Source organism: Lepus europaeus, unplaced genomic scaffold (assembly GCF_033115175.1).
Source record: "Lepus europaeus isolate LE1 unplaced genomic scaffold, mLepTim1.pri SCAFFOLD_105, whole genome shotgun sequence".
Classification (NCBI taxonomy): Eukaryota; Metazoa; Chordata; class Mammalia; order Lagomorpha; family Leporidae; genus Lepus; species Lepus europaeus.
This window is the reverse complement of record NW_026909023.1, coordinates 38309-62315: the sequence shown is the minus strand read 5'-3', so window position 1 is coordinate 62315 and position 24007 is coordinate 38309. Positions and strand designations below refer to the sequence as shown.

Genomic DNA, 24007 nt, shown 5'->3' with positions numbered 1-24007 from the left:
GGCCACGTGTGCATGAGTTTGTGGCCCGGGAGCGGCCCCCACGCGGGTCCGCGTCCCAGAGCCGGGACTGCCGGGGGGTCTGCTGCCTCACCAGGCACCGGAGACACAGGCCCGGGGAGCCGTGTTCGCTTCTAAGGCCAGAGACGGCTTGGCGCTTGGCAGCCGGCCCCTGGGTGCCCTGTGAGGTCACCGGTAAGGGATGCGGGAAGCCAGGCGCTGGCCCAGGCACCCGCACCCCCGCGGCCTGTTCTGGACGGCGGGCCTGCGGGGACAGGAAGGGGGGACAGGGCCGGAGCCCGGCTGCAAAAACCCAAGTCCCAGTTTCGGGGCGCGTTGGAGTCTCCGGCCCGGCGGCACGCCTGTGGTGCCCATCCCCTGGGCAAAGTTAGGAGCCCCGGTGACCCGGCCCGACGGCGCCTCGGGTCCCTGGCCGGCAGGCAGGGGCGGGGGCCGGCTGCGTCAGCGCCCGCCCGGCCCCCCGCCCCTTGCCCGCCACGACTCCACCCCGAGGGAAGGCGGCGCGGATAAAGGCGCGGGGGCCGCCCGCCCGGCCCCAGACCGGCCCGGCCACCGCGCGCAGCTTCCCGTACGCGAAGCCCCCAGGACCGCGGGGACCCAGGACCCTCCGGGCCGGGTGAGTGGGGGGCGGGACCAGGCGCCGAGGAGGGCCCCCGCTCCAGCCTGTCCAAGGTGCTCCACTTCCTTTGTTCTCCGCCGGGGTAGGCAGGTTTCTGGGTGCCTCCGACCTGAGGAAGCCCCCGGAGGTGTGGGGTGGGAGGGGCTCCGCGCAGTCAGCACCGCCCCGGCGGGACCGCAGCCCCCGCCCCGCTCCCCCCCCCCCGGCAGTGACCTTGAACCTCAGTTTCCCCGTCTGTGCGACCCTAAGCTGCGACGCGGAGTCTCGCGCCCTGAGAGGGTGCTCCCCCACGCTCGCAGTCTTATTACCCTGCTTCCCGGCCGGGGGACAGCACTGCGCCCCCTCCCCCGGGATTCCGGGCGACGCTTCCGCGCCGGGCCGGCAGAGGGCGCGCCGGTGCTGCTGACTCACCGCGGCCACGAGCCGTGCGCGCGGGCGCAGCCGGGGACGCCGCGTCACGTCACGGCTCGGGCGGGCGCGTCCCGGGAACCGGGCCCGGCCCGGGGGACGGGCGGGAGGGAGGTGGCACCGGCTCGGGAGGGGCTCCCGGCGGCCACGTCACCGAGGGGCAGGGGCCCCGCCCTCCGCGCCGCCCCGACCTCCACGCCCACCCACGGCGCGGGTGGGGGCGAGCCGGGCCAGCGCCCCTCGAGCCGCTTCGTTTGGGGACCCCGGCCACGAGGCTTGGGGTTCGCGTTCCCGCTTCCGCTCGCGGGTGCTTCCCGGACGAACGAGGCGGGGAGGTCCCACGACTTCCTGCTTCTCCCGGCGCCGGGGACGGGGCCCCGCGCCCCCTCCCCACGCCCTCGCCGCGCTCCCGGGGGCGCGTGGGGGGTGCGGCTCGACCCGGGGCCGGGGTCCCGCGCCCCTCCGGGCCCGACCGCCCTTTGTTGAGGGCGCCAGGCTCTTATGAATGGTTCCCGACGCGGGCGGGGGCAGCGGGGGCGGGCGCGGCGCGGCGCCAGCCCCGCCCCCGCCGCGCTCCCCTTGGTCGCCCGGGCGCCGGGGGCGGGGACAGGGGCGGGCCTCGCTGCCACGTGGGGCGGTGCCGCGGCGGCGTTGATTGGCCGGGCTGCGCGGCCGACGGGGCGTTCCGCGCGCGCTGATTGGCCGGCGCGGGGCCGGCGGAGTAAGTAGTGAATGGGAGGGGGCGGCGGCTCCGCCCCTTGGAACGTTGATACATTATAACTTTTTTTTCTTGTTACTTTCACCCCCAGATCCTCCGAGCGGCGGCGGCGGCGACGGCGGCGGCTGTTGCTAAGGGAGGGGACGCGCGACCCGAGCGGCGGACGGCACGGAACGCGGCTGGCCGAGTGGGCCCCCTCCTCCGAGACCCTCCCCCGCGCCGCGCCCGGGTCAGCGCGCTTCCCCCGGTAGAGAAGCCGCGAGCACAGCCCCCACCCCGGAAGGTGCACCCAGGAGCCGCCGCGACCCCCGAGCGCCAGTCGGATTTTTTTTTTTTTGGCTCTCCTTACGCCGCCGGGACGTCCTCAGGGGAGACCCGCGCCGCCCCCAGCACCCGGAGCATCGCGGCTCGGCGGATTCCCGGACCCGACGCCGGCGGCGCGGCGAGGATTGGCGGCGCCCCGCGGAGCCCAGCCCCCCAGCGCGCGCCGGGGATGGAGCCTCAGCCCGGCGGCGCCCGGAGCTGCCGGCGAGGGGCCCCCGGCGGTGCCTGTGAGCTGGGCCCGGCGGCCGAGGCGGCGCCCATGAGCCTGGCCATCCACAGCACGACGGGCACCCGCTACGACCTGTCGGTTCCGCCCGACGAGACGGTGGAGGGGCTGCGCAAGCGGCTGTCCCAGCGCCTCAAAGTGCCCAAGGAGCGCCTGGCGCTGCTGCACCGGGACACGTAGGTACCGCGCGCGGCGCGCCCCCGCCCCCTCGGGCCGCGGCCCCCGGGCGCGAACAAAGAGCGCGCCGCGCGCGCGGAGGCAGGGGGCGGCCAGACGGGGGGCGGGGGCGCGCCGCGCGCTCTCGGGCGCCCTCTGCTCGGCCTTGCCTGCCTCGGCCCCCTCCCCCGCCCGGGGTCGCCGCACAAAGGCGGCGGCGGCGAGGCGCCCGGGGCCGGGCTCCAGCGGGGCCCCCTCGTGGGAACGCAGGAAATCCCAGCGTGGCGCGGGGGGTCTGTGAGCGGCGGCGGCCGCGGGGGGGGGAGGGGGCTGGCAGGGCCGCCGCCGCCCCCTCCTCTGCCTGCACCCGTGCCGCTTCCGCATCTGCTCCGCAGCCCCCTCCGCGTCTGGCGCCCCCCCTCGTGTCCCTTGCCCTGCTTTGTTCTCGCCTCTCCGCGTTCCCCGCAGCCTCCCCTCCCCCCCGGTATTTAAATCGCCTCCGGGCCGGGCAGCCCTCCCCCCGCGGGCCTCCGGGGACACGCAGTGTCCATCCCCAGCGGAGGGGCCCCGTGGGGGAGGGGCGCGGGGGAGGGGCTCCTTTGTCTGCGCGGTGGTAGCTGCGGCCTGCGCCAGGGAGGAGGGGGAGCCCAGCCGGTGGCGGCCACGGAGGCGCGCCCAGGCCTGGATGTGGGGAGCCGGGGACTGTGGTTGGACGGCGGTGGGCCCTGGGGCTCCAGGGCCGAGGCGGAGCCTCCCCCAGGCGAGCGGAGGATCCCTGAGTCTCAGAGTTAAGGTTCCGGGGGGAAGAGGGGTGTGACCCCCGAGAATGGGGGCTCCCAAGCGGGCGTCCCGCACGCCCTGGGCTCTGGAGCCGCGAGTGGGTGGGAGCGACTTCCCGGACCCCCGCCGCGGCCCGCGCTTCCGCGTCCCCGCGGCCCTCCCCCCCCCAGTCTCATCCTCTTCCTTCCTCCCCCCCCAGCCGGCTCAGTTCGGGGAAGCTGCGGGAGTTCGGCGTGGGGGATGGCAGTAAGCTGACGCTGGTGCCCACCGTGGAAGCGGGTCTCATGGTAATGGCTCCGGAGCCGCCCCTGCCAGGCGGCCCAGCCCGCACCCCGCGGGGCCCCCTCCCCCGCCAGGGCAGCGCCGGGCCCCAGCACCCACCTCACACACCTCTTCCTCTCTTTGTAGTCCCAGGCCTCCAGGCCCGAGCAGTCTGTTGTACAAGCCTTGGAGAGTCTGACGGAGACCCAGGTAAGACCGCACTGCCCCTCCCTCACCTGCGGGGGGGGGGGGAGGGGGCATGCCGCCGTCCCGGGCCCCGGGGCCATTTGGAGAGTGTGGGTTGGAGTTCCCTGGGGCCTGTGTGCTGGAGGCCAGCTGGGCCCGGTCACCCAGCCCTACCCGCCCCCAGCCACCTGACCTTGAGGGCGCTCTCTCCCATGGTGGCAGCCATGGGCGGGGGTGACCTTGGCCCACGCTCACACCCGGGGCCTGCACACACACACACACACCCACACACCCACACACCCAGTGCTGTGGCCTCTGCGAGCCAGTTTCTCCTTTTCGAAATTTTTGCTGTGGGGGGTTAGGGCTGGTGCGGGTGCTCCCTCTGGGAGGGGGGTGGGTCAGTATCCCCTCCTCCTCTCTCTGGTCTTTGTTCTCCGCCCTGGCGGGGGAGGGGCGGGGGCACCCAGACAGGATGTTAGGGAACTGTTCAGTAAGCAGCCGGCAGAGGCCCTGGGCTGGCCCCGGCTCGGGTTCCCGGTTTTGCTGTCGCCTTTATTCTCCCTTCCTCATTCTCTGGGCCGCGGCGGCTGGGCCACCTCCCAGGAGGGTGACACGGGCGGGGGGAGCCGGCTGAGCCGCCTCGGCAGCGGCCCTCCATTCTCGCTGCCGCCCCAAGGCCTTCGCCCCTTCCTGGCGTGTAGCGTCCTGCCCCGGCCAAGCCCCGCGGGGGAGGAGGGGGCCGTGGGGCTGCAGCTGGGTGGTCTGGCGGGCAGGGCCCGCAGCCAGATGGGGGCAGAGCTAGGGGGTCCCCGCAGCTGAGGTGGGGGCCACGGGTGACTTCCTGGGCAAGTGTGGACAGAGCGCCCTGACCCAGGGTGGGTGGGCGTGGGGGCAGGGGCCTGTTTGGTTCTCAGCCTGCGTCAGGAGGGAGGGGGTGCTGGGCTGGGCTCCCCGGGTTGCTTCCCTGCCTGGCACTGAGTCGCACACGCCCATTGCCCTCCCCTGGGAGGAAGTTGTAGGGTGGCGGAAGGGGGGACCCCAGCTGCTCCCAGGAAGCGACCCTGGGCCCTTCCTGCAGGAGGTGTCTGCGGTCCAGGGGGCAGTGCAGTGCAGACTGGGCCTGGGGGGGCTGCATCCTGCCCACTCCGCCGACCCCCCCCCCCCCCCCGGCTGCAGGCAGGGAAGGTTACGCCAGCCCCTGCCAGTGTTCGGGGAGGCGGCCGGCTGTGAGTCATCGGCCTATGTCACTTCTCAGAAACCTCCCCCCCCCCCCCGGCCTCTGGAGAGGACGAGGCGCTGGCCAGGCCCCAGAATGGGTGCCCTGTGTGGACGGGACAACACAGGTCTCAGCTGGCGGGGAGGCAGGCTGGACAGCTGTTGGGGTGTTGAGACCCTGGGGGACACCCGCCCAAGGGGTCTGGTCAGGGCCCCCTTCTGGCCGCTCCTGGGCCCCTGCCCCGCCCGGGACAGATAAATATTTATCTTCAGAAAGCAAAGGTTAGGAAGGAAGAATTTATCCAGGAATTCCACCCACTCGCTGGCCAGGCTGGGCGCCTGGGGTTGCCCCCTCCCCCTGCCGTCTTCGGGGACAGGAGAGAGGTGTCCAGTGAGGGTTCCCATCGGAGGGTGGTGACCACCAGCTGGGCCCCGCCCCCTCGGGCCCCAGCCTCAGCTTCGAGAGACCCAAGTGGGACAGGGCGGGCCGGGGCCCTGTCTGACCGCCTCTGTCCCCCACAGCCCCCAGCAGCGCCTGGGCCGGGCCGGGCTGGCGGAGGTTTCCGGAAATACAGATTCATTTTATTTAAGCATCCGTGGCACCGACAGGGACCCCAGAGCCCAGAGAGGGGCGGCGAGAGGCCCCAGGTCACACAGCGCGGGGGGGGGGGCCGGGCTGGGCCGGGCTGGGGGCGCTGCGGGCGGAGGCCCCTGGCTCATGGTCCTGCGCTGGTCCTCTGCAGGTCAGCGACTTCCTGTCGGGCCGCTCGCCGTTGACCCTGGCGCTGAGAGTGGGCGACCACATGATGTTTGTCCAGCTGCAGTTGGCCGCCCAGCACACGCCACTGCAGCACCGCCATGTGTTGGCCGCTGCAGCTGCTGCCGCCCGAGGAGACCCTAGCATCGCGACCCCCGTGGCTTCTCCCTGCCGGCCCGTGTCCGGCGCCGCCCGAGTCCCCCCAGTGCCCGCCAGCCCTTCCCCCACGCCTGTCACAGCTGGCTCCTTCCGATCCCACGCAGCCTCCGCCACCTGCCCTGAGGTGAGTCTGGGCGCTCCTGGGCCCCGGGGGTGTCCACACTCGCCTCTCCCGTGGCCCCGGCTCACTGCGTGCGCACCCCCGTGTTCCCGTCAGCAGGTGGACTGCTCCCCCGCCGCCAACAGCAGCGCCAGCCCTGGTGCCAGCACGTCGTCCACCCCGGGGGGCAGCTCTGCCGCCCGTGCCCGCACCCCCGGAGCCGTCATCGAGAGCTTCGTGAACCACGCCCCGGGGGTCTTCTCAGGGACCTTCTCTGGTAGGTGGTGCGCCCCAGGGGGACCCCCCCCCCCCGCCATCCCACGGCCCCGCGCCCTCGCTGGACCTCACGGCCCCTCCCGCCCGCAGGCACACTGCACCCGAACTGCCAGGACAGCAGCGGGCGGCCGCGGCGGGACATCGGCACCATCCTGCAGATCCTCAATGACCTGCTGAGCGCCACGCGGCAGTACCAGGGCATGCCGCCGTCCCTGAGCCAGCTGCGCTGCCACGCCCAGTGCGCACCCACCTCGCCCAGCCCCGACCTCGCCCCCAAGACTACCTCGGTGCCCCCAGCCTCCCTACTGCAGGGCCAGAGCCAGATCCGCATGTGCAAGCCCCCCGGTGAGTCCCCCCCCACCCCCGTTCCCCTCAAGGCCCCTCTGTGAGCGGTGGGCACGGGAACAGCTGACCCGCCTGGGGGCTGGCAGCTGCGGCACCCCTCCCCGCGTGCTGCGGGCCCGAGAGAAGGAGCCGTGTGTGCTGGGGCACAAAGTGGCCTTGTCTGCTCCCGGGGGGCCGCAGCCCCACTTCCTCCCCCCCCATCTCCAGATGGCATTCGGGGACTCTGTGAATGACCAAGTCAGGCCCGGCCACAGGGGCGGGGCTCGCGTCCTGGGGGGGGCGGCGGGCCCTGCTCCCGCCCGTGCTGGGGTTGGCAAACACCCCCGGGTCACGGAAGCCACCCTGGGGCCAGGCGGGGGGCCGGGGTGCCCCGGGCTCGGGGTCACCTGGCGCTGTGCTCGCAGGGGACCGGCTGCGGCAGACGGAGAACCGCGCCACGCGCTGCAAGGTGGAGCGCCTGCAGGTGCTGTTGCAGCAGCGGCGCATGCGCAGGAAGGCCCGGCGGGACGCCCGCGGCCCCTACCACTGGCCGCCCAGCCGCAAGGCCAGCAGCGGCGGCGGGGGCGGTGGCGGCGGCGGCAGCCCCGGCGAGGCCGCCGGCCTGGGCCTGGACTTCGAGGACTCCGTGTGGAAGCCGGAAGTCAACCCTGACATCAAGTCCGAGTTCGTGGTGGCCTAGGGCCGGCACCCCCTCCCCAGGAGCAGCCTCTCTCTGTCCAGTCCTCACCGTCCCCGTGGCCTTGGCCTCCTGCCCCCTGCGCTCCCACAGTGCCCGCCCCTTCCTCCCTCGCCCAGCGGGTCCCTCCCCGCCCCCCCTCCCCAGCTCCAAATATGTAGCAGTCTTTCCAGATGGCTGAGATGAGGAAGCCGCCCCCACCCCCTTCCGCTCTGCCTTCCTCCCCCCACGCCCTCCGCCTCCCCCCACCCTATTCAGGTTTTAAGTCAAAAATGTAGATGCCTCATTATGCACTTTACAGAGAGGGGGGGGACCCTTCCCGCCCCCACCGCGGACTTCCGGCCTCCACCCACCCACCTGTCGACCCAGGAGCCAACCAGGGGAACTGTGTTCTGCCACATTTTTTTTTTTTTTCTCTCTTCGGTTTCTTTTTCCATTTTCCCTTTTTCTTTAGAAAAACGAAGCTGTTTCAGGGGGCTGCCTTGGGTTGGGCCAGGGTCAGGGACCCTTCCCTGCCGGGAACAGACCTCGGCCCGCCCCTGCCGGCCTCCAGGGCTGCGGGGGTCCCTGGTGCCCACCCGCTGCCTCCACCTGTGTCCCCGGCCTGGCTGAGCTTGGGTATTTATAGACTATTAGCTTTCTGACTGAGCCAATGGAGGTTGGGAATCTGGCAAACGTGGGAGAGAAATGGCTGGGGGGGGTTGGAGGAGCCCCCCCCCCGCCCCCTCCCGGCCCAGCCTGAGGGATGTGGGACTGTGGTCTGGGGGCCTCCCTGGAGCGGATGGGAGCTGTGAAAGCCCTGGCGACACTGTAGCATTAGCCCCCTGAGGGGGGGGTCCGCTGCTGGTCTGACTTGGACCCTCCCCATTCCGGTGCCCATGCCCTGGGGGGAGGGGTCGTTGGCCCCTGGGGCAGAGGGATAGACCCCCCCATTGGGGCTGCTTCCATGGGGGTGGGTTTCTCTGTGGGTTTTTTTTTCCCATTCACTTTTATTTGTTAATGATGATGGGATGTTCGGGTCCTGCCCACCCCCTGTCCTCCAGGCCCCTTTGTAGGTGACCCTAGCCCTCACCCCCCACCGCGTGTCTCCATGGTTTCTGAGGATGTGAACTTAATGTGTTAACTGTAGCTCTGTAAACTCGTGGGGGGGGTGGGTGGGCAGGGAGGGTCGCAGACAGTGCAGATGGAGGGGTTGGTTTGTTTTGTTTTGTTTTTGTGTTTTTTTTCCAAAAAAAAAAAAAAGGAAGAAAAAAAAGCAGGGGCGGGTTTGTTTTTTGAAGAACTGTCTTGGATACCTATTTAAACGTGTGTTGTGTTGTTTTATAACGATTTGTAAATCTGCTTGAGGGGTCCCCCCCCCGGGGGGGTCACGCTGGGAGCTTGCTGTGTGAAGACCACGCACTAGGGTCTCCAGGAATAAAACCAGATCTGCAGCCTGGTCCCCTGGTGTGGGGGAGGAGGCCCCCAGACGGCCCCCACCCCCTCCCCGGCCTGGGGGCTGAGTAGGAAGCTACAGGGGTGGAGGAGGGAGGGCCCGGCCACTTCCTGGTACCCAAGGCCGGAAGTCCTCCAGGGTGTGGGGCAAGGGCCTGGCCTGGCTGCTCGCTGCGTGCCCTGGGTGGGGCCTGGGACACCCGTGGGTCTGGGTTCTCAGCCGCGGGTGGGGGTGGGGGAAGTCTCCTCACAGGCCAGCCTGGGGCTGTGCCATTGCTGGGGGGGGGTGCCCTGACCGAAGCCCCCAGGAACCAGGGCTGAGGTCACCGCGGCCCAGTGCCCGGGGCTGAGGCCAGGCCTCCTCCGGGCTCGGTGACCTCTCCTGCCCTCTGTGGCCACGCCCCAGCCTTGCATTCCAGCCCTGACCAGCAGGGATCTAACCCACGGCCCTTTGCCCCGGCCATGCCCTATCCAGGAACACCCCCTCCCAGCCGGGCCCTGCTCTGCCTGGGAAGTGACCCAGCCCGCAGCGCTCAGCCCGGCTGGGCCCGGGGTCCGTATGCGGGCTGCGGGCTGCGGGCCCCGGCGGGCAGGACCACCCCGGAAGACCCCAGGTGGATGCTGGGCGGGCCGCCCCTGGGGGCCCCGGCCTCAGAAACCACAAGGGGGAGGTGGGCGGGCCGGGGCGGCCCCTCGCACCCTGTCACCCCTAAGTCACGCCACGCCCACGCGGGATGCCTGTGAGGCTGAGCCCTCCAGGCCTCTCCCCGGGCGCCTGTGTCCCCGGAGGTGGCCGGGATCAGGTGGATCCCCACTGCCCAGGCCTCTCGGGGGCGGTCAGGCCTGCGTGACCCGGGTCACCGCCTCCCCGGGGCTGGGAGGGGGACCAGGAAGGAGGCTGAGTCACTGGGGCTGTTTGCGCCCTGGAGGGCTGGGAGCGCGCAGGCCCCCTGCTGTCCGGGAGCCCACCCCTCCGAGTGCGGCCGCCACCCCCCACCGCCACGGGAAAGCCGGCGTCCAGGCCGCGCCGCGGGGGCAGGGGTCCGAGGAACGCAACTCTACCAGGGGGCGGAAAAGGGGGCCCCCATGCCCTGGTGGCCCTGGGCGCCGGGGCTCGGCCGGTGGAGGGGCGCAGAGGCCGGGGATGAGGCGACGGCACTGCCAGACAGGTAAACTGAGGCGCAGGGTTCCCAGGGGGCGGGGTCGGCCTGGCAAGACTCCCTCCCCGCAGTGAGGAAAAAAATGAATGGGAGGGGGTGGCCCCCGGAAACGCTCTGGGATGGAAACGCGGTTCCCTAGGCAACGCACTGCGAAGGAAGGCTGACGTCACCGCGGGGCGGGAGCCCCGCCTGCCCCCGTCCGCGCGGCCTGGGGCCCAGGCCTCGCCCACGTCGGCGGCGCCTCATTGGTGGCCGCCCCGTTCGGTTACAGGCACGCACCAGTCAAAGCGCGGGGTGGCCGCCTGGAGGCGGGACTTCAGCGCGAGTGTGTTCAGTGCGCACGCGCGAGGGGAGAGGCGCCGCCGCCCCGCCTCTCTCCCGCGCGCCGGCAAATTGGGGGCGGGCGACGCTGACGGCTGCAGCCGGGCCTGGACGGAAGAGGGGGCGTTCCTGGGGGCGCCGCACGTGGACCCCCCCAGCACGGTCTCGCTCGCGTGCACCCCTCCGTTTCGTTGCCACCCCTGCTCCGGGGTCCCCGAGCCCGACCCCGGCTCGCCCCCTTGCAGCTCCCACGCCCCCAGGAGCGGCGTGGTGGAGGGGCCGTGGGGCAGAGGTTGTGCCGAGTTGGGGGGCGAGGGGGTGGGTGCTGCAGGCGGGGAGCACGGCGCGTGCAAAGGCACGGGGCCCGCGGTCGCGGGAAGCCAGGGCCGTCCCGCTGACCCCGCGGTCAGAGGCCCTGACGCCCGGGAGGCGGCTGGACAGGACCCTGGTGGGGGCAGGCGACGGAGTGGAGGCGGGCGTCGTGCCCTGCGGCCGCGTCCGGCTCCCAGGGAGGTGGTCGCAGGGGCCGGGCGGGCCTCGAGTGCCCGCCTGAGCACTGGCGAGAGGCTGGTCAGCAGCCTGCCCCCGGCCCTCTGCCCACGGGATCCGCCGGAGCGAGCAGGGTGGGTGTGCCTTTCCCGGTGGGCAGGATGTGAGCCATCCAGGGCTAGCCTCTAGCTGTCCAGGAAGAGAGCCGACGCGAGACCAGGGAAGAGGCCGGCCGCGTGACCGGCGTGGCTGCTGAGGCAGGGGGGAGCCCTGGCCTCGGGGGTGACCTCACAGGTGGGCCGTGCCTCTGGGTAATGAGGCAGCCGTGGGCGGGCAGGAGGTCGCTGGGGGTCACTGCCTTTCTGGCGGAGTCCCCTGGGGGCGGCCAAAGGGGCACTTGGGGAGCTGGGGCCGGCAGGTGGCCTCGGACGGCCGGGCAGCGTGGGGGAGAGCCAGGCCCTGGGCCAGCAGCCATGCGGGAGATGGGGCTGAGCGCCTTCCCCGGGGCACAGCCGCCCCCACGGGCCCGGTGCCACCCCACCCTCTCGTCCCGGCGCCATGGGAATGGGCGTTCCGGAGCTGCAGGCCGGGGACGCCACCACCCTGTGGCCAAGGGCGTTGGGGCCCCGCCCAGCCCCACCCACGGGCCGCCCAGCCCAGGGAGGTACAGAGCTGGTGGCCTTTGGGGGTCACCCAGGACAGGTGAGCCACTGCCTAGCGGGGCTCCCGGCTGGGCAGCTGGCCGCGGCCTCCTCCCTCCGTCTGGCTCCCTCTTCCTCTCTCTCCTGCGTTTCTTCTCTTCCTTCCTCTATTTCTGTCTCCACCTCTTCTATTTTTGTCCATTCCCATGTCTGTCCTACCAGCCCCTCCTCCCTGCCCCTCTCCCCACTTCCGCCCCCTCCCTCACCCCCAGCGCGCATTCCAGCCTCCTCCCCCGGCCTGGCGGCCTGGCAGCCCCTCCCTGGAGCCAGCTGCTGCCCCGGTGCAGGCAAGGGAGGGAGTGGGCTCGGGCCGGGGTCAGAGGTCAGTGAGCAGGCCCCAAGGGGCCGGAGGGAACCCCAGCAGCTTTGGAATGTGGGCAAGGCGGCCCCCACGGGTGCGGGGTGGGAGGCGGGCCCCCCTGCCAGCAGTGGGAGGCAGCTGGCTGCAGCTCGTCCCATGCTCCCCACACCCAGGACCTGCTCGCACTCGCTCCGGGGTGGGATGAGCAGAACCCCAGCCGCCGTCACTGTCCCCCTGGCTGCCCTGGGCTGGGGACAGGTTTGGGGGGGCTGTGGGGTTCATGGGCCAAAGCCATTTTGTCGAGGCTGCAAATACAGGGCCGGTCTGTGCCAACGGTCACATCACCAAAGGAGAGGCCCACAGGGAAGACACAGGCTTGCCCGGTGCCACCAACCCCAGGAGGCTCTGCTGTGTGCCTGGGTGGGACCAGCTGTGTGCCTCCTGACAGTTGCTGGCCCTGCAGGGCTCTGAGCAGCTGTCTGGGGTCCCCCGGGGACGTGCAGGGGCCATGGGTGTCTCGGCTTGTCCCTGCGCCCCTCCTCTCATCCCCCCCACTCACCGTGCTGCCTGGGAAACACCCCCAGCCCTGGGCAGAGGACGCCGTGTGCCCCTCACTCACAGGGGCCCTGGCACCTGGGGCGGCCTAGCCTGTCTCCCAGCCCCAGCACAGGGAGCCACTCGGCCAGCTTCAGGGTTCTCGTGGGCACCAGTGCATGCCTGTGCGTGTTTCAGGGGCGTGTGCCAGCACCTGCCTATGTGGAGCCCAGGCAGGACAAGCATGTGCCCAGGGCCAGGCGCGGGCTCCGAGGCCCCAGCACAGGGGCTGCCGGCAGCCGTGGGTGTGCACGTGTGCCCAGGCTTCCCCTTTGAGCTACTGCAGTGGCCCAGGCTGCGCCCCAGCAGATGGGGCCTCCACGGCCTCCACATTCTTGGGCCGTGACTCAGGCCTGCGGGGAGGGGCTGAGTCACCCGGAGCTTGGAACCCAGCTGGGTGTCCCCCGGTGTCCCCCCCACCCCGCCTGAATAGAGACCCCAAGCCCCTCCTCGGAACAGGAACCCCTGGGGGAACCTGGACCCCACTGGCTGGCTGCAGGTGCACAGGGGAGGGGCGGGGCGGGTTCAACTCCTCCTCCCAGCTCCCTAACCTCGGGAGGCCCAGGCGGCTGCTGCACACAGCACGCGTGCCCACCCCAGGGACATGAGTCACGCCACCAGACACGGCCCACCCTGGTCACGCATGCACGCCAGCCTCCTCTCCCCTGCCACCTCCCACATCTGCACCAGAGCCCCCTGGGTCCCAGAATGGACACGCTCCACTCCGAGGTCGCCTGCACAGCGACGCGTCCAGGCCCGTGGGCGCCCGCTGTGTGTCCAGTCACCAAGGCCCCTCGCGGCTCCGGCTCTACCCACAAGGACACATGTGAGCCACACCTGGCACCACGCACGCGCCGGCTCCGCATCCCCCACCCTGGCTCTGGGCCCCGCGGGCTTGGGCCAGCTGGGCGTGCTGGAGCCCCGGCCAGGGCTGTGCCACTTCGGCGCCCCCGCCGGGCGGCCGCCAGGTGCACGGGCCAGACCCCGCCTGGCCGGGAGGGGGCGGTAATTACGCGGCCCCGGGGCCCCACCCCCCACGCGCCTTTTATCCTCGGCCACGCCTGTCCTGGGCCCAGACGCTCATTACCGCCTCCCGCCCGGTTATTAGCCGGGGTCGGGGGAGGGCCCGGCGTCCGGCAGACCCGGCCCCGCGGGGAGGGCGGAGTGGGGGCGCGGGAGCGAGCGTCCCCGCCCCCGTCTCCTAGGCGACAGCACTGCGGGGGGAGGGGTTGGTACTGGAGGTGGGCCGCCCGGGGCGGGGGGCGGATTTGTGAATGAGCCGACGGGGCCCAGGGCAGACGGCGGCGGAACGCGGAGACCAGAAACTGCCGCGTCCCGCGCGGCTGGCTCGGAATAGCAGCCTCGCCCCCGCCCGGCCTGGCTATTTTGAGCCCCCTCCTCCGCCATCGCTGGAGCAATGGCGCGGGGGCGCACTGTGGGCAGCGAGGGGGCACTCGGAGCCGCGACGTGGGCTGTGTCCTCGCTCACCGGCCGCCGGGGGGCTGGGGGGCGACAGAACGACCCCCTCCCCTTCCCGCCCGTCCCACACTGGGCTGAGAGGAGGGTGCCCGGAGCCCGGGGTCCGGACTTCAACAAGGCCGGGACCGGGGCTCCAGTGCGGGCCCGCAGCGCCCTCTCGTGTCCGCGCCCGACAGCGCGCTCCTGGCGGGGGTCCCTAGGACTGCAGGGGCTCCCCCGAGATCGCCTCCCGCGGCCTGAGGGTCGTGGTCGCACCGCGAGCGCAGGTGCACACCGCGCCAGGGGCGGTGCACGGAGGGCAGGGGTCTGTGGGGACGCGGGGCGGCCGTGAGCCCCGTGCAGCCCAGGACCGGGAGCCGGCTCGTAGTAAAAGACCAGGCGTGCAGGCTAAATCCATGAATGAACGCGGGGCACTTCGCGAACCAGTACGGCGGCTCGCGGGGCGGGACCCCCGCGGGGGCCTCTCTGGGGCAGGCGGCCCCCTGCCCTGACCCTGCTGCGGGAGCAGACAGGAAGGGGCCTGGTGGCTCCTGGGCTGGGCGTGTCCACCTGGGGCCAGGGCTCCAGGGGTGGGCGCTGCGGGAAAGCTGCTCCGTTTAATGACCGCCCTGCGTGAGTGGCTGACGCAGCAGCTGCTGCTGACGGAGTTGGGGGGGGGGGGCGGCGATGACTCAGGCAGCTGCTCCCTGGGGAAGGGTCCCTGCTGGCCACCTGGCCGCCCACGTCCCTTGCTGGGTCGGCTCGACCCACGGCAGGGTGGGAGCGAGTCTGTTCCCAGGATGAGCGGAATGAGCGCTCGCCCCTCCGGCTCACGCGCTCAGGGTCTTCGTGGCCAGGGGTGCAGCCTGAGCACGCGGAGGTGGGCCCTGGGGGACCTGGCCGCGCCGAGGGTGGGCTGTGGGTGTCCCCTGCCGCGTCCGGCCAGGTGAGTGACACACCTGGCGAGGGCGGAGTCAGTTTGGGTGGGAGGTAGGCGTAGGCTCACGTTGAAGTCGGGGGATACCAAAGTGTAGGGTAGCAGGGAGAACTGTGTGGCTGCCAAATACGGAATGTGGCTGCGTGGGCTGTGTCCGAGCTGGTATAAGGGGGGCTCTGGGGTCCCTGGGGGTGTCTGTCGCTCGGCGGTCAGCTAAGGCTGGGGCGTGCGTGGGCTAGATGGGTGGAACACTGCAGGGTTGGGGCTCCAGCGGCCTGCGAGCGTCCCTGAGAGGTCAAAGGTCTCCGGAGCCAGTCCCGAGAGGCCTCTTTGTTCGCCGCCGCAGGCCAGGGGGCGGGGTCGCGGAAGTGGGTCAGCCCCGCCCCGCCGCGCGCCGGCCACGCCTCCGCGCACGTGGGCGGGGGACTGCGGACTGGGAAACGTGGCGACCAATCGGCACGCGCGGCGCCAGCGCGCGGCAGGAGGCGGAACCGCCGTAGGCCCAGCCCCCCAGCTCATGAATATGCGGCACGGCCACCACCTCTGCGGTCTCGGATTGGTCCGCACAGCGCAGGGGGCGGCATCAGGGGGCGGGGCCTGGCAGCGGAGTATATAGGTCCGGGCTCGCGGGCGCCCCCCCTTCACTCGCACGTTAGGAGGCTCGGGCCGTTGCCGCGTTCCGATTTTCCGTCTGCGTCAGGGACTTGCCCGGCTCCGTGGTGAGGGTCCTAGCGGCGCTGCTGGGAGGAGCCCGAGGCGGGGCAGCGCGGACACGCCCCCTGGAGGGGGCGGGGCCTGGGCGGTCCCGGGTAGAGCCCGCCCGGGCCGGCGGCCTGGGGCGTCGGGGGTGACGGGGCCGGGCGGTGGTCGCAGGGCGTCCCCCCCCGAGCAGGCCCGCGACCCCGGCCGCAAAATGGCGGCCGCGAGCTGGAGGCTGCGCCCGGCGAAATGGCGGGAGCGCCCGGTGCCCGGATGGACGGCGCAGCCCGCGCGTGGGGCGCATGCGCGGCGGCGGGGGGCGTGCGCGGCCGCTGTCCGCTGTGGGCCCGGTGACCCCGGTTCGCTGGGGGCTGTGGTGGGCGCGGCCGGGGCGGGCGGGGGTCGGCCCCTGAGGGCTCGCCGCTGTCCGCGCAGGCCGCCATGGCGTCGGACGAGGGCAAGCTGTTCGTGGGCGGCCTGAGCTTCGACACCAACGAGCGGTCCCTGGAGCAGGTGTTCTCCAAGTACGGGCAGATCGCGGAAGGTGAGGCGGGCCCGGCGGGGGGGCGCCGACAGCGGGGCGATGGCCGGGGGGCGCTGACAGCGGGGCGCTGGCGGGGGGGGCGCTGGCGGGGGGGCGATGGCCGGGGTGGGGGGCGCTGGCGGGGGGGGCGATGGCGGGGGGGGGGCGATGGCCGGGGGGCGCCGACAGCGGGGCGCTGGCGGGGGGGGCGCTGGCGGGGGGGCGATGGCCGGGGGGCGCCGACAGCGGGGCGATGGCCGGGGTGGGGGGCGCTGGCCGGGGGCGCTGGCCGGGGGGCGCCGACAGCGGGGCGATGGCCGGGGGGGCGCCGACAGCGGGGCGATGGCCGGGGGGCGCTGACAGCGGGGCGTTGGCCGGGGTGGGGGGCGCTGGCGGGGGGGCGTTGGCCGGGGTGGGGGGCGCTGGCGGGGGGGGCGATGGCCGGGGGGCGCCGACAGCGGGGCGATGGCCGGGGTGGGGGGCGCTGGCCGGGGGCGCTGGCCGGGGGGCGCCGACAGCGGGGCGATGGCCGGGGGGGCGCCGACAGCGGGGCGATGGCCGGGGGGCGCTGACAGCGGGGCGTTGGCCGGGGTGGGGGGCGCTGGCGGGGGGGGGCGATGGCCGGGGGCGATGGCCGGGGGGGCGCCGACAGCGGGGTGATGGCCGGGGGGGCGCTGACAGCGGGGCGATGGCGGGGTGGGGGTCGCTGACAGCGGGGCGATGGCCGGGGGGCGCCGACAGCGGGGCGATGGCCGGGGGGCGCCGACAGCGGGGCGATGGCCGGGGGGCGCTGACAGCGGGGCGATGGCCGGGGGGCGCCGACAGCTGGGCGATGGCCGGGGGGCGCTGACAGCTGGGCGATGGCCGGGGGGCGCTGACAGCGGGGCGATGGCCGGGGGGCGCTGACAGCGTGGCGATGGCGGGGTGGGGGTCGCTGACAGCGGGGCGATGGCCGGGGGGTGCTGACCGCCGGCTTCTCCCACGAGCGCAGTGGTGGTCGTGAAAGACCGGGAGACGCAGCGCTCGCGGGGCTTCGGCTTCGTCACCTTCGAGAACATCGACGACGCCAAGGACGCCATGATGGCCATGAACGGCAAGGTGCGGCGCGGGCGGCGGCGGCGGCGGGCAGCCCCGCGGGCTGACCCTGCGCGCTGACCCTGCGGCCTCCGTCCCCAGTCCGTGGACGGGCGGCAGATCCGCGTGGACCAGGCCGGCAAGGCGGCGGACGGCCGCTCCCGAGGGTACCGAGGAGGCCCCGCCGGGGGCCGGGGCTTCTTCCGCGGGGGCCGGGCGCGCGGCCGCGGGTCGTCCAGAGGTGAGTGCGGGGGCGGGGCGGCGGCTGGACTTGGGCCGGGGGCTGCGGGCGCCGGGCTCACGGGCGGCCTGTGTGTGCAGGAGGCGGGGACCGCGGCTACGGGGGCAGCCGGTTCGAGTCCCGGAGCGGGGGCTACGGAGGCTCGAGGGACTACTACAGCAGGTGAGCGAGCGGGGGGCGGGGGCCGGGGGCGCGGCCTGGCCGGCGCCTGACTGCCATGTCCTTCTGCAGCCGGAGCCAGGGCGGCGGCTACGGGGACCGGAGCTCGGGCGGCTCCTACAGAGACGGCTACGACAGCTACGGTGGGTGCCACTCGGGGCCGCGGGGCTGAGGCCAGGGCTCGGTGACCTCGGGGCCTGCAGGGGGCCAGGCCGTGGCCTCGGCCCGGTCACCAGGCCGTCCTCTGGGGCCTCGGCTGCCAGGGAACCCAGAGCCTAGCGCCGCGGCCAGCGAGGGAGCTGTCCGCGGTGCCTGTGCCTGGTGCACCGGCCGGGGGTGGCCCCGGGCGTGGCCGTGGGCGTGGCCGCTGCATCTGCCACGTGGGGGCCTTCACTCTGCCTGCTTCTTGTCCTCAGCTGCCCACGAGTAAAGTCCTGCTCAAGACGTCCCGCCCGTGGCTGTGGAGGATTGCGGGAGCCCCGCCCAGCCGTCCTGTGTGGCGCATGCACCTCCTGTGCGCACCGCGGCGGCCGCGTCGGCTCCGCTGGCCCCGGACCGGCTCTGCGGGGCCGCGGCTTTGCTGGCCGCCCTGGGCCGTGGCCGGTTTTTTTCCTCCAGAAACAGCCGGGGTTGTGTGGGTTTCCGGTTCTCGCTTCCTCGAGTTTTGCTTTTTGGTTTTTGTTTTTGGGATTTTGTACGGCCCTCTGCTCCTTTGGAACGCGGCGTCCACTCTGAGGCCAGCTGGCTGCGGCTTTCCCAGCCCCGTGGAGTGTGGCGTGGTGGACGCCACGCGGGGCGGCCCCCGTGGGGCTCTGAAGACTGTGCTGCGGCCCCTGTGCGCGCCCGGCGCTGGCCTGCGGCGGCCGTGAACTTGTACGCGGTTCCCCTGGCTCACGAGCCGATTAAAGCCCGTGTGACACCACCTCCGTTGCTCCCTCTGATTGCGCGCGGGGCCAGAGCGGGGCGGGCCAGGGCAGGGCCTGCGGAGTGGCCGCGCCCGGGGCAGGGCCGGCCCAGTGGCATCCTGGCGACCTTGGGTGCCCGCAGGGGCTCTGCCGGCGCGCCCTCCGCCAGCCCACGGACGCCGCAGCCTGGAGGACGGAGCCGCGCGCCCTGGCTGGCTCCCGTGGACCCGGCCCTGTAGCTCTAGGTAACCGTTCGCCAAGCCCCCTGAAGCAGCGCCCCGGGGGCTTCCTGTGGCTGGTTATCGCTTTGCCTTTTCCTTTTTTTCTTTTTTTCTTTTTTTCAATTTTTTAAATGAAGCCAGCATGGAGTCTGGCCCGGCTGTCGCCCTCCCCCTCCCCCGCTAGCAGCCAGGGCGGCGGCCGGGACGCGGTGACCCGGAAGAGCGTTGGAGACCCGAACCTGGCTCTCGGGTCTTTGTTCGTGGACTGAGGGTCTTCCAGGCTGGGCCGAGCTCTCAGGCCTGTGGACACCACTCGAGTTCTAGCGCCCACACCAGTCTCAGCAGCCCCGGCCCAGTGGGCGGCGCTGGCCCTGGCCACGCCCTCCCAGGCCCGGTCCAGGCTCGACCCTGTGGGAGCCGTGGGCGGTGGTGGGCCGGGCCGCTGCGGATTGGGGCCGGGGGTCACGGTCCTGTGCTTGGCAGGTTGAAGGGGACCCCGCCGGGGCGCGGGGAGCGGGCACAGTGAGCGGTTACCAGGACCCCACGAGCCGATGTCCCACCGGGACCCGACCTGGAGCCGAGACACAGGCGCCTGACGCCAGGCTGGAGCCGCCGAGCGCTTCTAGGTGGGTGACACGGGCCGGGGAGGCCTCCCGGGGCTGGGTGGTGGGCGACAGGGGCAGGGGGAGGCCTCCCGGGGCTGGGCATTGGGCGACGGGGGCAGGGGGAGGCCCCCCAGGGCTGGGCGGTGGGCCTCCCGCGCCGGCCTCACGGTCTCTCCCTCTGTTGCAGGAGCGGCTTCCCCTGCGGGCTCCGCGCGGGGCCCCCAGCGCCCGTGGCCCCCGTGCAGTCGGATTTGAATAAAGGCGCTCGTGTGCACCCAGGAAGCCGAGTCTGTTTGGGGGTGCGGCCGGGTGGGGGGGGCTGGAGCCCGTGCAGGGAGAAGCCCCTGACCTCCGCTGAAGGGGGGGGCGGCAGCAGGTGTCCGTCGGCCCTTGCTGTCCACTTGCGACTGCGCGCGCTGGGGGCCCTCGCTGCCCAGAGGTGGTGGTCAGGGTCGCAGCGGGGCTGCACAGGCCGCAGGCCGGGACTCGAACTTGCCGCGGGCCGACTGCCTCCCAGCCCAAGGAGTGCACAGGCCTGGCTGCTGGACCCTCCGCTGGTCCCAAAGCCCGCGGCCAGCAGCGGTCGGTTAGTGAGCAGCCGGCTGGGCCCAGGCCCTGGGTGTCCTTGATCCGGTTCAGTCCGCCCGCACCCCGAGACCCCTGTGCCCTGGGGGGGGGGGCGGCGGGGGTCGGGCCTGCCATCACGGGGTGGGGGCACGTGGCCGGCAGCGGGGGCGAAAGGACGGACTCCTGGGGCCAGGCCCAGACGCGGGGGAAAGGCAGGGGTGGGGGCCGGCCCCGCCCGCGGCTCTGTGTGCGTCCACGCGTCCACCCGGGCGGGCCCCGCCTACTCCGGGCCCCGCCTCCGACAGCGCTTCCGGGCTGGGCCCCGCCCCCGGCGGCCATTGGCTGGCACCGCCCCCGCGCGCCTGAGTGACAGCGGCGGGGCCGCGCGGCCGCTTCCGCCGGGCCATGGGACCGCGCGTGCGGCTGCCGCTGCCGCTGCTGCTGCCGGCGCTCCTGCTGTCGGCGCTGCCGCTCGGGGCCGCGGCGGCCACGCCCTCGCCCCCGCGCTCTGCGCAAGCCAGGCTGACGCCTCCGCCCGCCGTGACGAACGGGAGCCAGCCGGACGCTCCGCACAACAGCACGCGCGTGTGGCCGGCGGGCGCGCCGGGCTCCCCGCTGCAGCGCTCCTTCTACGTGATCGTGGGCCTCGGCGGCCTGGCTGCGCTCTACTTCCTCATCCGGGCTATCAGGTGCGTCAGGCGCACGCCGCCGCCCCGCTGCGGCCAATGCGCGCGCGCCCCCCTCGTCACCTGATAGGCAGCGGGCTCCGCCCCGGGTGGGCGTGGCCCGCAGACACGCCTGCTGCGGCCAATACGCGCGCGCCCCCCTGGTCACCTGATTGGCAGCGGGCTCCGCCCCGGGTGGGCGCGGCCTGCAGGCACGCCTGCTGAGGCCTGTGCGCGCGCCCCCCTCCTCACCTGATTGGCAGCGGGCCCCGCCCCCGGGTGGGGCGTGGCCGCAGCCTTGCAGCGCGGGAGTCGCCGAGGCCGGGGAGTGCGGGACCCTGTCCCGGCTATCGCCCCCTCCCGCCCTCGCGTCCGTGGTAGAGCTGCGCCCGCCGCACCCCGCACCGTTCCCTCCCGGAGAGCGGAGAAGTCGCTTTGCTTGCCAAGGGCGCAGCGCCTCGGCCCCTGTCTCCCCTGGGTGCCTGCCCCGGGGCCGGCCTCGGGGGCAGCCGCCTCTGGCTTCACCTGCAAAAGGGGGCGCCGTGGGGTCAGGGCTGGGGGCTGGGGACGGGGGTTGGGGCTGGGGCCGGGGGTTGGGGCTGGGGCCGGGGGTTGGGGCTGGGGTCGGGGGCTGGGGGCTGGGGACGGGGGTTGGGGCTGGGGTCAGGGATTGGGGCTGGGGTCAGGGCTGGGGCCTGGGGACGGGGGTTTGGGGCTGGGGACGGGGGTTGGGGCTGGGGTCGGGGCTGGGGTCAGGGCTGGGGGCTGGGGAGAGGGGTTGGGGCTGGGGGTCAGGGGTTGGGGCTGGGGAGAGGGGTTGGGGCTGGGGTCGGGGTTGGGGCTGGGGTCAGGGCTGGGGGCTGGGGACGGGGGTTGGGGCTGGGGTCAGGGGTCGGGGCTGGGGTCGGGGCTGGGGGCTGGGGAGAGGGGTTGGGGCTGGGGTCAGGGGTTGGGGCTAGGGTCAGGGCTGGGGAGAGGGGTTGGGGCTGGGGTCAGGGCTGGGGGCTGGGCCTGGCCCGCCCCACCCCGCCCCACCCCGCCCCACGACATCTTTCCACCTCGGCCCTGTGCGGTGGGGTCTTATTGCAGAGGGTGGGCAGCTTGGTTTGTGTCCCCTCCTGTCTGCCTTGGGCGCCGGTCCTGCCATGTGACCGGGGCCCTGGGGGCGGGCTGGGCACTGCCACTCAGCAAGTCTGGACCCCGTGCAGGCTGAAGAAGCCGCAGCAGAGGAGGTACGGGCTCCTGGCCAACACCGAGGACTCCCCCGAGGTAGCCTCGCTGGACAGTGATGAGGAGACCATGCTGGACACGAGGAGCCCCCGATGGTGCGGAGCGCTCTGCTTCCTCTGGGGCCGGGCAGCGCGCGGGGAGCTGTCCGGCTGTGATGGGAGGAAGCCGCGGGGGCCTCTCGGGCCGGGGGGAGAGGATGGACGGGGCGAGGGTGTGGCCGCGGGGTCCCCTGGGGAACAGTCCCCAAGGGCCCTCGGAAACCCCCCTGCCCAGGCTGGGTGGGGAGGGGGCCCTCTCTACCTCGCACCCACTCCCCACCACCTTCCAGATGCGAGGCGCGGCTGTGGGCGGAGGACGAGAGACAGCATCCAGCCAGCGTTGGCCCCACCTGCACCCCTGCTGGCGTGGCGCTGGCCACACGGAGCATCCACTCTCAGATCTCCCATCGGGACCCACGCATCCGGCGGAGCCACCTCTGCCCCACGCACACCCCTCGGACACGGCTGCAGCCTGTGCGGACGCCAGGGGGCTCTGTGATGACCCGGCAGCCGGCAGCCGAGGCCCGCTGGGCAGGTGGACTGAGGGACAATAAACACACAGTGGCTCTGCAGCTCGTGTCCAGCCCCGTGGTGACCGCGCACCCACACACCGGTTCAGCTGCCCCGAGGGTTAGGTTAGGACAGCCCCTACTCCGGGCTGCCTCTCCATCGCGGGTCCCCTGGGGGCCAGACCCCCGGTCGGCTCCCTGCCCCCACCGCCCTGCACCTGCTGTCCCCCGGTGCGCCGGGCCCCGCGTCGTAATGGGGAGCCACCACCAGGTGGCAGCCTTGTGCCACGCCGCAGTCGGCCCCCACCTCCCTGCCCGGAGCACCACCGGCCCAGGTGGGGAAGTGGGTCCCCTGGGGTCCGTCCGCTCTCACATCTCCCATGGGACAGACCCAACCTCCCACTCACCCAGGACCCGCGCCCCTGCCCACTGCCATGGTCCCACCCCTTCCTCAGGCAGGTTCTCTCCCTGCCCCCAGGCTCAGCGGCCACCTCCAGGAAGTCCTCCCTGACTGCTGGGCCCCGGCCTGTTCTTCCGTGGGCTCCTGCGCTGAGGAGCAGTGCCTGGGGGAGGGAGGGGTCTGGTCCCGAGGCTCCCCCCCCCCCCCGGGCTCGGGCTGCGGCGCTGAGGGTCCCTTCCCAGCTGGCCCCCTGGCTCCACTCCGTGTGTCTCGGCGTCTGAGCCCTGGGATGCGCTTTTAATGGGCGGCGAGGCGCCCTCCCTGGCCCCCACCCTGTGATCTGCGCCCCTCCCCACCGCTCCGAGCGGTTTCCCGAGCTTCAAAAGGCACATTAATTACTCTAATGAGGTCAGGAGAGACCCGCGCGCCGCCATCCGGAGCCGGAACAGCGCGCGCGCCTCGGGCTGCCGGGGGCTCCGCCCACTCCCCAGTCCCGGCCCGGCGCCCGGGCGGTAATTGGCGGCCCCTGCCAAGGTTAATGCACGATTAGCGGGGCGCGCGGCTGACAGCAGAGGGGAGAGGAGAGGCGGCGCTGGACCCGGCCGGCGTGCGTGTGCGTGTGTGTGCGTGCACGCGTGTGCGTGTGCAGGTGAGCACATGGGTGTGTGCGTGTTCATGTATGTGGTCGCGTGTGTGCGTGCGTGCGGTCATGTGTGCACACGCCGGCACAGGAGAGCGCGCCCACACTGAACACGCACTGCGTGGGCGGCTCGAGCCCGTGAGCCCGATGGCCTTGATCTGTGGTCTCAGAATCCTACCCGGCCTCAGCCTCCCGTCTGGGAAGTGGGGGCGGCCGGCAGTCCGGCCCCACCACCGCCCACAGCACACCCTCCCTGGGACGGGGTCTCGCCGTGACCCCACCCTCGGGGGTGGCTGTGCCCGGCCAGTGGCTGTGGCCCCCTGCTCTGACCCCACCCTGGGAGCCCCTTCTCCCCTGCAGCGCCCACACCCTGGGCACACACGGCTCCCAGCGGCACCTGCAGCGGCCGCACACACACACGTGCGTGGCCATCTACACGGACATCGAAGTCACACAAAGTCAAACCCCGGGTGCCCCAGCAGCTGCCGCTTGGCACAGCGTGAGCATGGAGGCCGCCGTGGGCGGACAGACCTCGTCTAGGACCCGGAGCCGGGGGGCAGCCAGAGCACGGAGGAGGGTCGGGGGCGGAGAGTCGAGCCGGGCAGCAGCAGGGGTGCGGTGGCCGGCAGGGTCCCCCGGCTGGGGTTTCGGGGCGTGGGCGTCGGGGGTCCTCACAGAGAACAGCGCCACCTCTGTTCTCAGTACCCGCCGGGCAGCGCGGTGCCGTGTCCGGGTCTGGTGCGCACCTGTCCCGGCCGCAGGTGGGGGACGGCGCAAGGGGTCGGGCTCCCCTTGGCCCTGCTCTGAGCCTCCCCCCAGCACCTGTGACCGCGCAAGGCCCGCTGCCCGCGTGGCCGGGCCGGGCTCCTGGATCCGGTGTGGGTTTGGTGCCACTTTTCCTGTAGCGAGGAA

At 73.0% G+C, this 24007-nt stretch overlaps 3 protein-coding genes across 8 annotated transcripts; all 3 read left to right on the top strand.

The window, feature by feature from the left end:
* The first annotated feature begins 570 nt into the window (after positions 1-570).
* Positions 571-8568, top strand: MIDN (midnolin). Of its 4 annotated transcripts, none has more exons than XM_062184916.1 (9): positions 571-634; positions 1855-2489; positions 3449-3536; positions 3658-3720; positions 5434-5559; positions 5655-5951; positions 6048-6204; positions 6294-6548; positions 6953-8568. In XM_062184916.1, exons 2-9 carry the CDS (start codon positions 2257-2259, stop codon positions 7225-7227), a joined length of 1494 nt encoding a protein of 497 aa, XP_062040900.1. In that variant the 5' UTR covers positions 571-634; positions 1855-2256; the 3' UTR covers positions 7228-8568. The 4 variants fall into 4 exon arrangements, with proteins under 4 accessions (XP_062040900.1, XP_062040899.1, XP_062040902.1 ...); XM_062184915.1 differs by having other exon boundaries at positions 6045-6204; positions 6953-8567; XM_062184918.1 differs by lacking the exon at positions 5434-5559 and having other exon boundaries at positions 6953-8566.
* Positions 8569-15259: 6691 nt separating this feature from the next.
* Positions 15260-19320, top strand: CIRBP (cold inducible RNA binding protein). Of its 3 annotated transcripts, XR_009865233.1 has the most exons (9): positions 15260-15338; positions 15754-15862; positions 16833-16939; positions 17018-17156; positions 17237-17318; positions 17388-17458; positions 17732-18465; positions 18925-19067; positions 19234-19320. XR_009865233.1 is itself a non-coding variant. In XM_062184926.1 (7 exons), exons 2-7 carry the CDS (start codon positions 15760-15762, stop codon positions 17743-17745), a joined length of 516 nt encoding a protein of 171 aa, XP_062040910.1. In that variant the 5' UTR covers positions 15260-15338; positions 15754-15759; the 3' UTR covers positions 17746-18909. The 3 variants fall into 3 exon arrangements, 1 of the variants encoding a protein (XP_062040910.1); XR_009865234.1 differs by lacking the exon at positions 17732-18465; XM_062184926.1 differs by lacking the exons at positions 18925-19067; positions 19234-19320 and having other exon boundaries at positions 17732-18909.
* Positions 19321-20017: 697 nt separating this feature from the next.
* FAM174C (family with sequence similarity 174 member C) lies at positions 20018-22111 on the top strand. Its single transcript, XM_062184927.1, has 3 exons — positions 20018-20302; positions 21487-21603; positions 21837-22111. Coding segments are annotated over exons 1-3 (402 nt in total). The 5' UTR covers position 20018; the 3' UTR covers positions 21838-22111.
* Positions 22112-24007: the final 1896 nt, after the last annotated feature.

Bases quoted from the DNA above. Each gene is read 5' to 3' on its own strand.
- MIDN (XM_062184915.1), top strand. From the start codon at position 2,257: ATGGAGCCTCAGCCCGGCGGCGCCCGGAGCTGCCGGCGAGGGGCCCCC. The intron at 3,537-3,657 runs GTAATGGCTCCG...CTCTCTTTGTAG, and splicing joins CCGTGGAAGCGGGTCTCATG to TCCCAGGCCTCCAGGCCCGA. The intron at 5,560-5,654 runs GTCACACAGCGC...GGTCCTCTGCAG, and splicing joins GGGGCGGCGAGAGGCCCCAG to GTCAGCGACTTCCTGTCGGG.
- FAM174C (XM_062184927.1), top strand. From the start codon at position 20,019: ATGGGACCGCGCGTGCGGCTGCCGCTGCCGCTGCTGCTGCCGGCGCTC. The intron at 20,303-21,486 runs GTGCGTCAGGCG...GACCCCGTGCAG, and splicing joins TTCCTCATCCGGGCTATCAG to GCTGAAGAAGCCGCAGCAGA.
- CIRBP (XM_062184926.1), top strand. From the start codon at position 15,760: ATGGCGTCGGACGAGGGCAAGCTGTTCGTGGGCGGCCTGAGCTTCGAC. The intron at 15,863-16,832 runs GTGAGGCGGGCC...CCACGAGCGCAG, and splicing joins GTACGGGCAGATCGCGGAAG to TGGTGGTCGTGAAAGACCGG. The intron at 16,940-17,017 runs GTGCGGCGCGGG...CTCCGTCCCCAG, and splicing joins TGATGGCCATGAACGGCAAG to TCCGTGGACGGGCGGCAGAT.